Here is a 17,656-nt window from a genome sequence, read left to right on the forward strand (position 1 = left end):
GGGTATTATGGATTTTTGCAAATGTATGGAGCAGGCAGAAGGAAGAATTTCCGACCTCGGAGATTCAGATTGAAATTCAAATCACGGATAGCTTACCATTTTTCCATGAAATCGATAGGAATCCATATCGAAATTCTGTTTTTCGAGCATATCTCGTAGCTTATAAGAGCTAAAGACACAAAATTTGGTATAAAGACCTTGGTTTTGGTATGGTATTCCGGATACGGAATATTTTACTTTTTTATACCTTCCCCTGTTCCCGCCAAATATATTCTTAATCAGCATTAACAGCAGAGGCACTCGTGGTTTTTGGTAGTAGACTAAGGTAAACATCGTTTCTTCTAGACTTATTATGATAATGAAATTAAGAAGTTTAAAGCCGATGAAAGTAGTTCTTAAGCGTAAAGTAAAAATAATATTCAGCCCAATTTGCAGGGAACTATGAAACATAAGTCCCCTTCCCCATTTAGATTAGATAAAATTGTAGAATTTTTTATTATAAGTTTTAGCCGATAAATGTAGTTTTACTAAACGCCATCTTATCTGGCTTTTTTATTGCCTCTTGAACAGGCGGTAATTGTACAAATACTTTTTGTTGGACGAGCGCCCCAAATGCAGTTGGCAATTGGCTAATCTTGGCCTTAACGCAGCAGCGTGACCAGGGCCACCAGCAGCAGGGTCAACAGGCTGAAGCCGCTTAGCATGGCGCTGCCGTTGCGTTGGGCCAAATATGTGCGGAATGTGCCCAGCTTGGATGTGGCCCATTCCAGATTCTCCTTGACGGTCGTCTCGGCTGCCGTCAATGTGGCTGCCGAGCTACCAAATTTGCCGCCGTTCGCGGTATTGAACTTTTGCAGCTCCTCGTATTGCGATTCCTCCGTGAAGCGTGCGGCAATGTTGGAGATGACTGTGGCCACCGAGGAGTAGCCACCCATGCTGATTGGGGCAAAGCGGAAAAAAAAGAAAGAAATTTAGATATGCTAACGAGGCTGGTAAATCAACCGGTAACTTACGCAACGGCCAGCTCCTCGAATCGTTTGGTGACCAGCTCGAAGACGGGGCCAACATTCTCATTGTTCTCAGTGTACAGGGTGCTCAGCACTGAGGATTTGTCCTGTTTTCGAATCTCATCAGACAGCGTCAGATTGAAGACACGCTCGATGAGCGTACTTTGTTTCACACAACCGAATGAGTTCTGCAGCAGAGTTTCCTCTGTGGCCACCTTCTCGGTCTTGAATTTCTCATACAAAGCCTCAAACTCCGTGCTGCCGCCCTCGCGCAGCGCCACACAGTAGACCACGGAGCGTATGTTCTTGGGAACAGTGGACAGCGACTTGAAGTAGCTCTGTGCCTTGCTAATGCAATCGGCATTGCCAAAGCGACAGCTCCAGGACAGCACCTTGGTGCGCAAATAAATATCGAGTGCGGTCTCATTGGAGGTCTCATTAAAGCCCAGCTGGCTATAGGCCTTGGCGGTCAGCTGCTGAATGTAGTTGCCGAAATGGGCGGTATCTGTGCCCAGTCGTATGGCCAAGTAGTTGAAACCATTAAACGCCGCTGTCCAGGGTATATAATTGGTTTCCGTTTCCAGATATTCCAGCACCTGCAGTGTCAGATCGTAAAGGATATGTCCGGCACGGGCCAAATTGAGCAAATCGTCAACCACCTGGGCGCGATTCACCTCATGTATATCACTCCAGTTGGTGCTGATGAGCGCGGAATGAATAGCATGCCAATTGCTCTCAGTGTAATTGACGCGATAGTAGCCCGTCTCCTGAATGTTGGCCAGCACCCATGTGACTGCATTGGCTAATGTAACTGTCTGTGGAGTGGACGATGACAGCACAAACTTCGGCTTGGTGTCCGTGAAATTCTTCTCCAGACTGGTGGTGTAGCTGATGGGCACCGTGTATGTCAGGCTGGCATCTGCGCCATCGTTTTCCTTGAGCAGGAAACGCTTTTGACTGAACTCAACGCTCTTTCCATCACTGCTCAGCTTGGCATTGATCAGCGGATAGCCCACCTGGGTGGTAAAGTTGTAAAAGATGTGCTCCGCGCTGCTGTTGAATCGATCAGTTGGCCAATTCGCCTTCCAGGCGCCCAGCAAATACTCCGGCACCGATGACTGATATTGGCTGTGGATGGCAAAAACTATTACTATCTGTGACCAAAAAAAGCAAGAGTGCTCTAGTTAGTAGTGCTCGTCTAGCAGATACCCTGTTCCGCGTCACACTACCAGCTGCGCACCTTACTCTGCGGCTGCGCTTCTTCACTTTGATCCACACCATGTGTGCTTGAGTAGCTTCGGTTCCGATCTTAATGAAATTTTTACTGTATTCACATGTGACACAAATTTAAGGCTTTAGCTTTAAAATTTAGTTTTTTTTTTTTTTTTTCCAATTTTTGGTATAAATAAGAATGGATGCCTCAAAAAAGTAAAACATTTTGGATCTATATATACTTTATGAGAACCACCATACCTTGGTGTATCTAGCTCTTAGCATTTGGTAGTTATTCTTGAAAAGTATTATGAAATTGGGGCTAAATAATAAACTCGTTCTGCCTATCGTAAAAAATAATATAGTTTTAAAATTTCAATTCTCGAGCTTTTGTAGTTTGATAGACCGTTGGAAAGTTTTCTCAGGCGGACAAGGTTAGCCTAAGAAGCTCACTGTCCTTATCAAGATATTAGGTGATTTGATATATACTTCCTTCTTCCTATTACATACATTCCCACAAAAACATTACACGCTCTTCACCCATTTTAAATGTATACAAGGTATAAAAACTATAAAATTGACTTACTATTTGACAAGATATTCCTGCAGCGATTTTTGGAAATTCTCAGTGCCCATTGTGTGCTCAATCATGCGTATAAAGGTGGCGCCCTTGTTATAGGAGATGCTATTGAACATGCGGCTCAGATGAGCTGGCGTATAGGTATTCGGGTCGCTTAGGGGATTTGTGGCATTAGTGGAGTCCATGGCCATTACCGATTGTAATTGATCGACCACAAACTGTTTCTCCAGCTCCCATTCGGTTTCGACAAAGGCGGTACCGAAGTATTGGAAGAAACGGGCAAAGCCCTCATTCAGCCAGGTGTAGCTCCACCATTTGCAGGTGACCAGATCACCGAACCACATATGCGCCTGTTCGTGGGCGACAACTGCAGCAATTGACTGGCGGGATGAAAGCGTCGTGGCGGACTCATCCACCAGCAGGCTGCGCTCTCTGTAGGTGAGCAGGCCCCAGTTCTCCATGGCGCCTGCTGAGAAATCGGGTATGGCAGCCATATCCATTTTATCATTGCCCAGCGTATAGTAGCTCAAGTTCAAGTATTTGCCCATCTCCTCCAGAATCAGACGACCCACATTGAAGCTGTATTGCGTCTGCGCATAGAACTCGGGACGTGCCAGGACACCAAACTGGTCATCCTTGCGTACGGTGAACTCGGAGATGATAAAGGCCAGCAGATATGTTGACATTTTCGGCGTGGTATTATACACATCCAAATAGTATTCGCTAGTATGGGAATATAGTTAGTAGAGGATCTTCAGGAATTCACCCATAACTTACCCATTGTCGGTGGGTGTGCTGGACAGTTGTCTGGTATTACTAACCGAGGTGAGGGTGCGATGACGTTTCAGGGTCACATTGAAGGTGGCCTTGAACTGCGGCTCATCGAAGCTGGGAAAAGCGCGACGTGCATGATTTGTCTGGAACTGTGTGGAACCCAGCCATCTGTCAAATGAAAAATAATGCAAGCCACATTAGCTCCTGCTAACCTGGCAACTGAAAGTCTCAAACCCACTTGGTCTCATTGTTGTCATTCACATAAGAGCTGCGATAGAAACCATGCATATCATCCTCCATCAGACCCGTATAGACGAAATGAAGTATATAACGTTGACTGGCCTCCAGATCCACTGTTACAGTCAAATTTCTAATATCCGTTTCATCGCTCTGTGACACTAAGGTCAGCGCTGTGCGAGTAACTATTGCGCCCTCTGTCGCCGGCTTGGTCCAGTATTCGCTGAGCGAATAGGTCAAATTTTTCGAGTGCAGCACCACATATTTCGTTTTAACCACTGGCTCAATTTCAATCCAAACCTCACCGTCAAAGGTAAAACGCTTGTCGCCATCGCTTTCCAGCAAATACGGGCGCAACGATATGTTATAGTTAATAGGATTAATGTCCTCCGTCAGTCTGTAGTCAGCGTCTGCGGCGGCATAGCTGGTCGGTGGCTGCAGGTCCAGTTCCTGCCGAGGGGCCGCGAGCACAGCGCACAGGCAGGCAGCCCATAAGACAGCCAAACGCAGGGTAAACATATCAACTGTAGAAATTGGGATTTTCCATCGATTAGTGGTTCCAATAAGTAGTAGTCGAACTATTTCACCACACGTTATGCAATTGCTGAGCACTTACTTTCAATTCTTCTTGTCTGTTTTCTTTCTTGTCACTGGACTAAAATATTATTCGCACGGCCTGCGGCACGCAATTCGGAAACTTAACTAACGTCAGCTGCAAATCGACGGTACTATATATGAAGCCTTTAACTGGCTATAACAGCGATTTATCTCTAACCTTAAAACATTTTATTTGAGTCAAGATAATGTGCGCATTGCTTATAGATTATACGACGATTACGATGACGCTCCGATAAGAGAGTCAGGCGGTGATTTACGCCCTCTGTGTGCATTTGCCAATCAAAAACTTAAGCATGGCCGACAGTTATATATTGATAGATTTAATACTGGACTTTAATCCAGTTGCCAAACGGATATGACTCAGAGAACATAGAGCTAAGAATTGGGGAAAAACATTTCAAGCATTCAATCTTTTTATACCTCCGACCTATTAAATTGGAAAATAATAACTTTGGGAAGAGCTGGGGTAGCTTCGTAATGAAGACATGTCTGATACTATGATCATTACTAGATTAATGATACACTTCTCTAGTCTAATTTTGAAGACATAGAGATAGCAAGCTTTATCTTAAAAATGTTCTGATGTAGGTATAAAAAGATAAGTATTAGGGTGAAATTTTAAAATTAACAAATCTTAATGTACGTGTACTGTCGAAGAATATATATAACCAATCTTGAGTAAATAAAAGGTATTTTAATCGTAAAAAAATCGTTTGCTGTTTTGGCAGGAAATAGGACAAGCTTTAATTAATAATAGCTGCCAAAGATGGACAAACAGTGCTCGATTTAGTTAAATGGTTGTGACGATCAGAACAAAAACAAAAAGATATCTCTATATATAAAACTGATAAACTGATTGACTGATTAATTGACTGACTGACTGATTGGTAATCAACTCACAGCCCATACCGTATGAGCTAGCTGAAATTTTCACTGTAGTTACCTTATGTGATGAAGGTGCATGTTAAGACGTCTCGGAGGTTTCGGAAAATTCAACCCACAAGTGAAAAAATCGCTAAAAGCGTTTGTATGAAACTTTTTTGTTTACCATCGTCCTTAAACTCATTTTCAAAGACATTTGTTCAAATTCATTTGCTTTACACTTTTCGCAGAATCCAAGCTTCCTTTCGTCTTCAAGATTCTTACCGCAGGTCTAACATGAGCGGAAACCGTTGATTCCAAAACTTGGTTCTTTAGTCGATGCACTCAATACATATTTTTAAATAGAAGTGGAGATCAAGATGGGTAGATTTCAATTTTCCACGGGCGTGTACTTAGTGGAAAGGTAATATCTAAAATGTTTAGCACAAAAACGTTCCACGAGCAAGGCCGGGCAATACCCGCTAGAAATATATATATTGTTGAATAAATATATATATACTATACCTTTTAAATCCAATTTACGACAACAGGGTATATAAATTAATTACAAATGCTTTTATTATAACATATATTTTTGCCTATCATCCTGGTGTGCTAGAAATATCATTGTGATCAGATAGCAGGCACTTCAACCTTATCTTCGATCAAGTGTAGCTTGTATATGTTATAATTATTCAACTATATATTTTAAAGCATTTTATACCATTTATACGTATATAATATGCTATATTTATTGACTTGGTAATTTTTTTTAGTCATAACTAAATTAAAACTATGTGTATACTTTAGGAATTCGAAACCGAACTCTCGTTATTCAGTTGACTGAATGAGTCAATTTGCAACTTATTCACCCTAAAGTGCGTTCATAAATGTTTACATGTTTCTCTGTAATTGATAGTTACTTGAAATAAAAAGAACAAATCTTTATCTAATCGCTCCAATCATAAATTAAAAATATAAAAGGCATTACATGCAATTTTTTCTAATAAAATAATATTATGTATTGTAGTTTTTATGGCCAATAAAACGCTGGTGATATGGGGTTTATTTATAATCTATCGGCTGCGTCTAGACCACTCGGGAAAAAGTGCTGCTTACTATGGAAATATTTCAAATTCGAATTGCATGCATACGATGAAATAATATTGCATAAATAAATCTTACTAGAATTCGAATTATAAATAGGATTTTAGATGTCATTCAATAGCCACAACCTAAATTCAATGTCAGCAGCTGATGATAAATTGAAAATGGCTCTTGTCACGAACGGATTAGCCAATTGCCGATAGTTCGTTATCGTTATAGATGATTTACACTTAACAGTTATTGTTGCCATGTGATCATATTGCTCATGTTGATAGGCATATGAGCTATTTATGATCAACATAAACGTAATATTCCTAAAATGTTCCTGCCTAAAAGCTTCATAAATACTAAAGTATTTTTTGCTTAAGAGTAGATAATAGTTTCTTATCGGGCTATATAGAGCTATAACATTCATAATAAACTGAGCGACAGAATCTAAAGTATTTGGAAATGACGTGGCCATTTTGTTTATTAGCGAACGGAAATGTAAAGAATTTGTATATATACATAACTGCGAAACGAGGAAGACCCTAAGCTAACTTGATAGCTCCTAAAATAATACCTAGAACAATTTGGCGGCCAAAAGGCACAGTGCTAGAGCTAGCACAGATGCGGTCATAGCGGGACTGCCGTTGCGGAAGCCAGTTACCCAGGAAATGATGGGCTCCCGATTGGCCGACAGCCACTCCATGTTGGCGGCAATGGTGGTATCCACGCTGGCCTGCAATGTGTCGGGTACAAATTCAGAGCCTTTGACAACATCAATCAGTAGCTGCAGCTTTTGCTTTTGACTCTCGGTAACCACATAGGCAGCCATGCTCTCAATGTCAGCGTAGAGTGGATTAGTACCACCAAAGCCAGCATTCAGATTGCCATACTCCTGCCAATGCTCGAGCAGGAAATCAATGCAGACGAGCAGACCCACCTCACCACGGGAATAGGTGGGACTGAGCAATGTGTAGCGCTCCTGGGTGCGCAGCTTGTTGGTCTGATCAATGCTGCTGGACACATACTTCATCAGCTGATCCTCGTTCTGGGAACAGCCCAGGGCTGAGATGAGCAGACGACGCTCGGCCTGATCGTTGGAGTTCATCAATTTGTCATAGACAAAGTTAAATGTCTTATCCTCGGCCTGCTTGAGGCCATTGCAATATACGGGCGTCTGCAGATTCGGTTCAATCGGAGTGCCCTGATCGACCAGCGCTTGCAGCTTGGCGTTCGTCTCGTCCAGACAGCTCTGCAGACCCGCCAGACAGGCCACATTGATGACCACGTTGCGGGTGAACTTGGCCAAATGCTGCTCCCCATTGATGTCATTCACGCCAAATTTGTCGAATTGATCGCTGACCAATGCGGCCACATAGAACTGGAAATGCTCGTAGGCCTCATCGCTGCTCAGATACCGATTGAACAGGGTAATCGCGGTATTGGCCGCCGACCAGGGTGCATATTGATTCTCCTGGGGCAGGTAGGTGAGCAGCTGCAACAGGAGAGCATGTGACAAGCGATTGCTCGTAGCGAAACGATATGCATCGCTGATCAGTTGGGCACGATTGCGAGGGTGAATCTTATGCGAACGGTTGGCCAAGCCCTCAATAATCAGCTGCCAGTTGCGCTCATCGTAATTGATGCGATAGTAGCCTGTCGACTGTTTGTTCAGGATCAACCAATCATCGCTGCTCAGCTTAGCATCGGCAACGCTCGTCTCCTTCACCTTGAGCAGATAGTGTGTGGCCTCGGTATTGCGGAAATCAGGATTCGATGCAACCGCATAGTTCACAGGTACATACCAGAGCTTCTCGCTCGTGAATGTCTTATTATTGGTATATTGCTCCTGCTTAATGGTGAAGGAGCCATCGTTATAGTTGCGCTCCACAGTGATCAGTGGGACACCACCCTGTCGCGTCCAGTTGGAGAGCATGTCTCCCACGAGAGCTGGTACCTCATAGTTCAGTTCGCGGGCGGCCAGCGAAATGGCATCAAACAGATCTGTCTCATTGGCAGCGGAGTAGGCCCTAGAAGATGCACATTTTCATGATTTTTCAGTTTCAACTTACAGAAATCCACTTACTTGGTCACCAGATAGTTGTTAAGACCTTGCTGGAACACGGTGTTGGTCAGCGCATGACGCCACATGTCCAGCACGGAGCCGGCCTTGGCATATGCAATTGAGTCATAGAGCTGGGAAATTTCCGACGGTTTCTCCACAAAATTCGTCATGGGTCGCACATTGGGATTGGCATCAGCAATGAGAGCGCTCTGATAAGAGCCAGCGTGGAAGGTTTGGAATATATCCCACTCTGGATAGGCCTTAGACAGAAAATCAATTGAAGTTAGGCTTACGTTAATCTTCAGCTAGCCTAGGTCACTTACCAAATCAGTAGCTAGGTTCTCGAATAGCGTGGCAAAACCCTCCTTGAGCCAGAGATAGCTCCACCATTCAATGGCAACCAGGTCACCAAACCACATATGTGTATCCTCATGTGCCTCGACAGTAGCAATGTTCGTCTGCGTATTAATAGTAGAGTTTTCGACGTTGTACAGCAAATACTCCTCACGATAGGTAGCCAGACCCCAGTTCTCCATGGCACCAGCTGCAAAGTCGGGTATAGCCGCCTGATCCAGCTTAGGTAGAGCAAAAGGTACACCGAAATAGCCGGAGAGACGCTTCTCGACCAGCATGCCTGTAGTCAGTGCCCATTCCTGCTCATGCTCGGTGCCCTTGCGCGAGAAGACGCGCTGGGGCAACCCATTCAGTTGACCCTCCGAGTACACAAACTCCGATACAATGAAGGCCACCAGATAGGTGGGCATACTGACAGAGGTCTTGAAAGCAGTAATACCGGAGCTGAAAAAAATTAAAAAGGAATTAAATAAGAATCCAGTTGAAATTCCATAGGGATTCCTTGGGAATTTCATTGAAAATTCGTAGGAGTTCCCAAGGAATTTCGTAATAATTCTAAAGAAATTTGGCTGGTATAACAAACCTGGTCTTAGAGTCATCCACTGGCATATTGCTGATGGCATTGTAGCTGGGATCGTGATGGATGGTAATCGTAAAGTTGGCCCGCTTGGCTGGCTCATCATAGCAGGGGAAGGCGTGACGTGCATCGGTGCTCTCGAACTGTGTGGTGGCCAAGTATTTGGTAGCACCATTGTCATCCGTATACGTGGACAAGTAGAAGCCCCCATTGTCCGTTCGCAAATTACCCTCATACTTGATAGTCAACAGCCAACTGGTGCCCTCCTCAAAGGTAAGATCATTGGCGGACAGCTTTAGGAACTCACGGTCTGTATCGTGTGTGATTTCCAGTACAGTGTCAGTTGTCTCTCCATCCTTGCGTATGGTCGCCGTAAAGTTCTCCAGCTGTCGCGCATGCACTACAATAACTGTGCTGGTCTCTAAAACTTTTAAGCTTATGGTAACCGTGCCGCTAAAGCCTGTGTCGCCTGTGTGCACATTCGTGTGCAGCTCGACGGTATATTCCACAGGTTCCGTGTTGTTGGGCAACCGATAGGTGTCATTGTCGGCACGTGGTGCTAAACGCAGATTGGGATTCTCTAGTTGCTGCAGCTGCTCAAAAGGGGGAAAATTCCGTACAACGGCCGCATGGGCGGTGGTGGCCACCACCAGCAGTAGGGCCAAGATCGTGACAAGAACGCGAGCCATGTTGTCAACGGTGCGACGACAACTGGACAACAACTGGGTAGCGCTTGGTAGCTTTCCACTTTTAAGCCAAATTGTCGCCCCAGCCGAGACAATTTTTCGCTCGTACATATGAACTAGTGGAGCTCGTCTTATCGTCTAACCAGGCATAAAGATTATTTTAATCATTCAGGGCCGCCCCTAAGCCTTGCCACGCCCCAATTCAATTGGTTGGCCAATTGGCCAACGAATGTCGTAAATCAAAGAAACGATCTTTGAATTGGCTACGTTAAGTGGAACGCGTGCGCCTTGGCTATAAGAATTGAACTCCTTGAACGCGGTTGTCAGGCGTGGATGAGAGGTTAGATAAGAAAACAAGTAGACGCCAGTTCAAGATACTAATGTCATTTGATGATAAGTAGTTATATTACTTATTAAGATAATGTATCTCCAATTAAAAACTACAATAAAAATACTAGTGAAGAAACTTAAATTTACCGACTATTTGAATTTAGTTTATCAATAGAAAACAGTTAAGCTTATGATATATAATTAGGAAATAAAAAATCGCTCAGCTCACGTGAGAATTAAAGGGCAATTACGAAAATACAAAAGTATTCCACTAGAAGATGCCCTACACATAGTTTAAAGTGGCTGAGTAGCATAATTCCTCCATTTGCAAATATAGTTTTTAAATATTTGGGGAAATAAAATATATCGAAAAACAAAAATGTTTTTCTTACAACAGCTTAATTTTCGACCGATCGTTTCTATGGCAGCAATATGATATAGTGGTCCGATATTGTTAGGACTTTGCATATATATGATGAGCATAGTAAAACTAATAAATGTCGAGTTTGCTCAAATTTTTTTAATAAAATAAAAAGTTTTTCATATAAGAACCTACTTTTCAACCGGTTCCTATGGCAGCTATATGATATAGTGGTCCGATCTTGCCGGTTCCGACATATGTACTGCGTGCAACAGAAAGAGGGACTTCTTCACAGTTGTATGACGATAGCTTTAAAACTGAGAATCAAATTGGCATAGAAAAAGACAGACGGACAGACGGTCAGATAGACAGACGGACATGCTTATATCTACTCGGTTTTTGATACTGATAAAGAATATATATACTTTATGGGTTCAGAGATGTCTCGTTTTATGCGTTGCTTATTTCACGACAAAATTATAATACCCAATGCAAGGGTATAACAAGTAAGAGGCTGTAGTCGGGAGTTCCCGACTAGGGGATACCTTGAACCCTCTTCCACCAACACTAAACACAGCTAGCGCTACCAGCTCGTTGGCTTTAGCAGTAATAAAAATAAAATTAAAAAAAAAAATTCCATCAATAAGACTCGAGCTTGCTGCAGACAGCACTACCTACCGCTGCCTCTATTCAACAGCCATAACACTAATTCACAATTGCAATGCTGTTGATAGCATTTAATGAAGAAGCGCATGAATGTATTTGTGTAACCATCCTTGCAATTTGCACTAGCTGCCGCAGGCACGAGGCCAGCCAAAACACATTTTCTTTAATAACTTTTGTGAAATTTTCAGCAGTAGATCTTATTATACTATAGAATATTCGTGTATTTTCAAAAAGACAATTGCATTAAACTTGCGCCTTAAATTGGTGGGCAATACAATTTTCTGTATTTACCTGATTTATAACTATGTGGTGGTAGCGGGGTAGTGGCGATAGCTATAAAATGAAATATACTAAGTATATACATTTATACTATTCTAGGAGCCACAAGTTCGCTGACTCTAGCTCTAAAAACCTAAGATATTTGCTTAAAAAACAGGATTTCGGAATCAACTTTGATCGATTACTTCAAAACAGAGCAAGTTATCGATGATCGGAATCAAACTCGTACAGCGCGGGCATTAGGAAAACCTACGATCCATAATTCAAGTCTCTAGCTCATATAGGTACTGAGATCCCTGCTGTTCAGGCGGAGAGATAGACAGGCGGACAAGGCTAGATCGACTAGGCTATGGATGCTGATTTTAAAGGATATGAAAAATATATAAAACTAAACAAAATATTAACTGGTTATCGTAGTACTGGTTATTCAAGGCATTGCCTTTCGTTGAAACTTAGAAAATCAAGTTAAAGATCGATTTTAATTGCAGAGTATCGCAAACCTATAAGATCTGTTTTAAAATGTCTCAGATTGTCGATTTTATACAGATTCGCAGATGAGCACGGTTAGATCGGATTCTAGATTCTTCGTTACATAAAAATGTTGGACTATACAACCTTATTGAGTCATGTTTTTTTTTCCAAAACAGAATGAAATTATGACTCTGCCCTTGACAAACAGCCACTTAAAGCATTCAAGGCTTGTGCGGTTCATAAAGTTTGAGTATTATCGGAATTATGGCCGAATCATGATGTGTACATTTGGTAATGACAATTGTGTATAGGTTTTAGTCACAACTATCACGGCTATATTAGTGCTGTGTTAAATGCGATAAGATTGATCAAACTGAAGTGGGGCCAATAAAACCAAATTCCAGTTAATCAAACTATGGCTATTGTTTTTAAAGGTGCTACTAAACAAAATTTAAAAATTTCACCATATTTCCCAATAAACAAGGTGCGAAATATGTGTGTATACTAAGAATGCATTTACAAGAATATATAGCTTAACGCAGGGGGAATTACTTAGATTTATTATCGATTTATTTTCTAGACATCTGAATTCAATTGAATCTGTACAAAAGCAAAGTTACGAACATTGTCAGTATGGCGAAAGTGGAGGCAGAGAGGGTACTGCTGCCGTTGGTGCGATAGGCAACTAGCCAGTTTATGACCGGATCACGATGCACATCCAACCAATCAAAGTTGGTCTTTATGTTGGCCTCTACATCGGTCTCTGTGTTATCTGCGAGATACTCAGCTCCGTTGGTCCTGATTGTGTCCACCAGCGCATTAAGCTGTAATGAAAAATTCATGAAAATTGGGCGCTATTTTTAATAGAATGTTTAGCTTACGCGATTCTTTTGCGACTCGCTAACCACCGAGCTGGCAATGCCGCGCAATGCTGAGTCCAGTGGCTTTTGATTGCCTGTGCCCAGGTCGCCGTATGCCTTCCAATTCGCTTCCAAGAAGTCCAAGCTAGCCGTAAGACCCGCCTCGCTCCTGGTGTAGGCAGCACTCAACACGGAGGTGCGCTCCGAATAGCTTAGATTGTTTGTATCATCGATGGAGTACGCTACAAATCTCTTCAGCTGGTCGGCATCCTGCGCGCAGCCTAGCGCGGAGATATATGTGCTGCGATCGGTGGCATCATTGGAGTTCAGCAGATTGGTAACAACTGAACTAAAGGTTGCATGCTCGGCCTCGCGCAGTCCGGCGCAATAGGCCTGTGTCTTTAGTGTGGGCTCGATGGGAATACCATCATATAGGGAGTCCTGCAGCTTTTTGTGCGACAGTTGGTAGCACTTGGGGCTGCCCACCTGGCAGGCCAGACTGACTAGGGTCACGCGCAGATAGTTGTTCAGGTAGTGTTCGCCAGGTATTTCGTTGACGCCCAGCTTACTGAAGATATCCTCGACCAGTTCGATTACGAACTCTCGGAAATGCTCGTAATTTGCATCGCCGCGCAGATATGTATCGTAGATAGTAAATATGCTATTGGCTGTGGACCAGGGCGCATACTGATCCTCATTTCTCAGATATGCCATCAGCTGAAACAGTGTGGCCTGGCTAAGGCGACCCGTATCCACGAAGCGATACGCATCGTGCATCAGCTGAGCCCGATTGCGCGTATGGAAAGCGTAGGGCTGCTCCAATAGGCCTTGCGAAATTAGCCGATAGTTCTCCTCATCGTACAATATACGATAGAAGCCAGTGGATTGTTTATTTAGAATCAACCAATCATCCTTCGATATTTGCACATCGCTCACCGTCAGCTCCTTGACTTTGAGCAAATAGTGGGAGGCGGTGGTGTTGCGGTAATCGGGATTGGAGGCGGAAGCACAGTTGATGGGCACATGCCAGGTGGCCTCATTTGCAGTATCCTTGTCATTGAGATAACGTTGCTGTTTAATGGTAAAGGTGCCATCCTCATAGTTACGCTCCACGGTTAGCAAGGGAAAACCAGCCTGTGTGGACCAGCTGGAGAATATGTCGGGAACCCCAGCGGGTAACTTGTGCCCAAGCTCATCGGCTGCCTCCTGCAGTGAGGCGAACAAATTCCACTCGTCCGTGGAGTTGTATTGACTGGTGGAAAAATATATTTGTAATTATACATAAGTTCAGGACATGTCCCATTTTTACCCTTGAAACCCCTTACTAGGAATATATCTTTACAAATAAAGCTTTTTCCCACTAACTGATCGTAGCATTAATAATCCAAACTTTTAAAATTAGTTTGAAGGTTGGAGGTGGAATAAAAATTAAACTTTCCCACCTTAATTTTATAGGAATTTCCAAAAGGCTAAAAGCACGTCATAAGTCAATTTTTACTAAGGTCTTTGAAAACGTGTTTAATGTCCATGGAATGGGTTTTGCAAAATTCCAAGAGAAATTTTTCATAATCTGAATTGTACACAATTCAGTTTCCTACCTCATCAGTCATCAGTCTTTCAGTCAATCGGGATAAACAGGACTTTCATTTTAAATACTCACTTTTGTGTTAGATATATGTTTAGGCCACGTCGAAACACAGCATCTGTAAACGCATTCTTGAACATGTACAACACACTGGCTGGCTTGGCATAGGATATGGTACCATAGCGTCCCGATATCTCATTGGGTGTTTGGACGTAGTGCGACATGGGCGTAGATATGGAAGCATCATTAATCAAGGCGCTGTTGTAGTCACTCACATGAAAGATCTGATAGGTATTCCATTCGGGAAAGGCTATATCATTGGATTCATATGAGAAGAGGGTGGCGAAACCCTCTTTGAGCCAGAGATAGGTCCACCATTTGAGCGATACCAAATCACCGAACCACATGTGCGCATACTCGTGTCCAATAATATTAGTAATGCTCGTTTTGAGATTAATCGTGGATGTCTCCTTGGTCCACCACATGTACTGCTCCCGATAGGTGGCTAGGCCCCAATTCTCCATGGCGCCGGCTGAAAAGTCCGGTATGCCCGCTTGATCTAGTTTGGGTAGTGCAAAAGGCACACCGAGGTATTTTTCCAAGCTAGCCTCAACTACTAGACCGGACCAGAGAGTCCACTCCTGTTGATCCTGCTTGCCCTTGCGCGAAAATACACGTTGGGGTAAGCCATTTAGCTCGCCGCCTGTGGACTCAAACTCCGAGACAATGAAGGCTATCAAATAGGTGGACATCTTGGGTGTTGTTAGGAAAACCGTTTTGCCGTTGCTATCATAAGAACGATGTTGATTAGAAAACCCTCTTTAACCCACTCATGGTTACACTCACCTCGATTCGGCTTCATTTACTGGCATGTTACTGATGGCATTGTGGCTGGGATCGTGATGGATGGTAATCGTAAAGTTGGCCCGCTTGGCTGGCTCATCATAGCAGGGGAAGGCGTGACGCGCATTGGTGCTCTCGAACTGTGTGGTGGCCAGATAGCTGGAGAGTAAGCCATTCAAATATCAAATCGATTCATTCACATAATTCAATACCAAAGAACTTACTGTACGACATTGCTGTCATCCGTGTAGCTGGATATATAAAAACCGCCCATATCGTTGCGCAACAGACCCGTATAGTTGATGCTTAGCGTCCAGTTACTGTCTTTTGCAAAGCTTATGGTGCTGTCAACCGGCTTGAGGGTCAGAAATTCTCGTGTGCTTTCATAACTGACATTCAGACTTATCGGTGCGCTCTCCGCAGAATCCTTGCTTTGAATTATGGCTGTAAAATTTTCAGTTTGACGCGCATGCAGAGTGATCGTATTGGTTGTCTCGATCACCTGCAGATCGATCGTGACAATGCCATTAAAGTCGCGAGTGCCATTATGAACTTGTGTCCACAGCTCCACATTGTAGGCTACGGGCACCGTATTGTTAGGCAATCGATAGTTATCCTCGCTGTTGTTATCCTCGCGCGTTTCGATCAATCCCGATAAGGCCTGATATCCTTTGGTTTCCAGCTGCACCATATCCTCCAATGGCGGCAGCCGAGCCTGTTGACTGGCCGCAACCAGCAGCAGCAGCAACAGCCACGAATTCAACACCCAACGCGCCATCTCGAGCGCTCTAAATTCAAATATATATAAAGCTTCGGCTTCGCAATGCTCGCAAATTTATAGAAAACTTCATATCTTATCCTGCAGGGCAACCATCATATAGATAACTCCCTGATAAACGAACGATAAAGTACACTTAATGCACTCATTAGCCCAAGTAGTTAAGTTGGTTTGGCATTTGGTACATGAGTAGTTATTGGCTCGTAAAATAAATCGATTGTTCATCGGTTAGGCAGCTTATCTCTAGACGTGGTCAATAAATGATTTCAATTTGGTTGCTGTATTAAAATAGTTTACTAGTACAATCGCACTTATATAGAAATTTGACCTTACAATTCAATGACTATGATAAAAGTGAATAACTTTTAATTTCTACTTCATTAATCAGTTTCAGGGTATCAATGAATGTATTGATTACTTAGCGCGTATTAAAAATTCCCTATATATGCTGATCGAGAAATTTGTAAATTAGTTTAAGGTATAGGAATGTAAAAACCCGGGTTCAATTCATGAAAATCGCATAGAAATGTAGTTTTTATGTGCGAGGAATTGAGAGCGATAGAGAGAGAGAGCGAAGAAAGTAAGCTAAAGCCAATGAAAGGAAAATAAGACAGAGAGTGGTTAAAGTAAATATGAGAGACTGGCGGAATGAATTACAGAGAGAGTGAGATGGCATGGGAAAGTGGTTGAGCATAAGAGAGAGGTAAACTTTAAATAAGAGTGCAGAAATATATAATAAACTAGCGGGTATAACCCGGCCTTGCCCGTGGCACGTCTGTTATAAAATCAATGTTTTCAAAAAGCTTTGAAAATGATTTTGAAACTGATCGGACCGGAATCAAACAACTCTTATGCAAATCGAAAAACTCTTTAAATTCACCAAAAAATCTTAAAAATGCATTTTCCACCGTAGGAGTTTAGATTTTGCGAAAAATGTGAATCCCGTCTCAAATGAATTTTCATATAGATCTTTGGAAATAAATTTAAACACAAAACGTCATCCACCAAATCTTCGAACCCCATTTGCACCAAGGAGGGATGGATTTTGCAAAAAGTGTGAAACACCTCTCAAATGAATTTGAATATAGATCTTCGAAAATGAGTTTGGGGCCGATCGGATGGTAAACAAAAAACTTTCATACAACCGTTTTCCGCCATTTACCACTGTTGCGGGTGGAATTTTCCAAATCGTCGAAATACGTATTCATTAAGTTCTTATTGAGAGCTTTGAAAATAAGTTTGAAGCAAATCGGACACAACTTAAAACTTCGCACAAAAAATCTTTAAATCGCATTCCCCCCGAAGAAGTTTGAATTCTGCGAAAAGTGTGAAATACGTCTGAAATGATTTTTCTTATAGATCTTTGGAAACGAATTTGAGCGCGAAACGTCACCCACCAAATCTTTCACCTCAATTTCCA

The 17,656-nt window shown here is 42.7% G+C and overlaps 2 protein-coding genes across 2 annotated transcripts; both read right to left on the reverse strand.

The window, feature by feature from the left end:
- Positions 1–465: 465 nt before the first annotated feature.
- LOC135438328 (membrane alanyl aminopeptidase) lies at positions 466–4,573 on the reverse strand. The gene is made up of 6 exons (XM_064696612.1): positions 4,427–4,573; positions 3,812–4,334; positions 3,577–3,741; positions 2,806–3,522; positions 1,014–2,135; positions 466–936 (listed from the first exon to the last, which is right to left on the reverse strand). Exons 2-6 carry the CDS (start codon positions 4,327–4,329, stop codon positions 642–644), a joined length of 2,817 nt encoding a protein of 938 aa, XP_064552682.1. The 5' UTR covers positions 4,330–4,334; positions 4,427–4,573; the 3' UTR covers positions 466–641.
- A 2,259-nt stretch (positions 4,574–6,832) lies between these two features.
- Positions 6,833–16,247, reverse strand: LOC135438487 (aminopeptidase N-like). The gene is made up of 9 exons (XM_064696814.1): positions 15,683–16,247; positions 15,462–15,617; positions 14,691–15,401; positions 13,052–14,282; positions 12,777–12,994; positions 9,384–10,193; positions 8,770–9,244; positions 8,468–8,706; positions 6,833–8,411 (listed from the first exon to the last, which is right to left on the reverse strand). The coding sequence occupies exons 1-9, from the start codon at positions 16,234–16,236 to the stop codon at positions 6,959–6,961; spliced, it is 5,847 nt and encodes a 1,948-aa protein (XP_064552884.1). The 5' UTR covers positions 16,237–16,247; the 3' UTR covers positions 6,833–6,958.
- Positions 16,248–17,656: the final 1,409 nt, after the last annotated feature.

This window comes from Drosophila montana, unplaced genomic scaffold, assembly GCF_035044405.1.
Source record: "Drosophila montana isolate Dmon_TW-CO22-7 unplaced genomic scaffold, ASM3504440v1 contig_3848_1, whole genome shotgun sequence".
NCBI classification, from domain to species: Eukaryota; Metazoa; Arthropoda; class Insecta; order Diptera; family Drosophilidae; genus Drosophila; species Drosophila montana.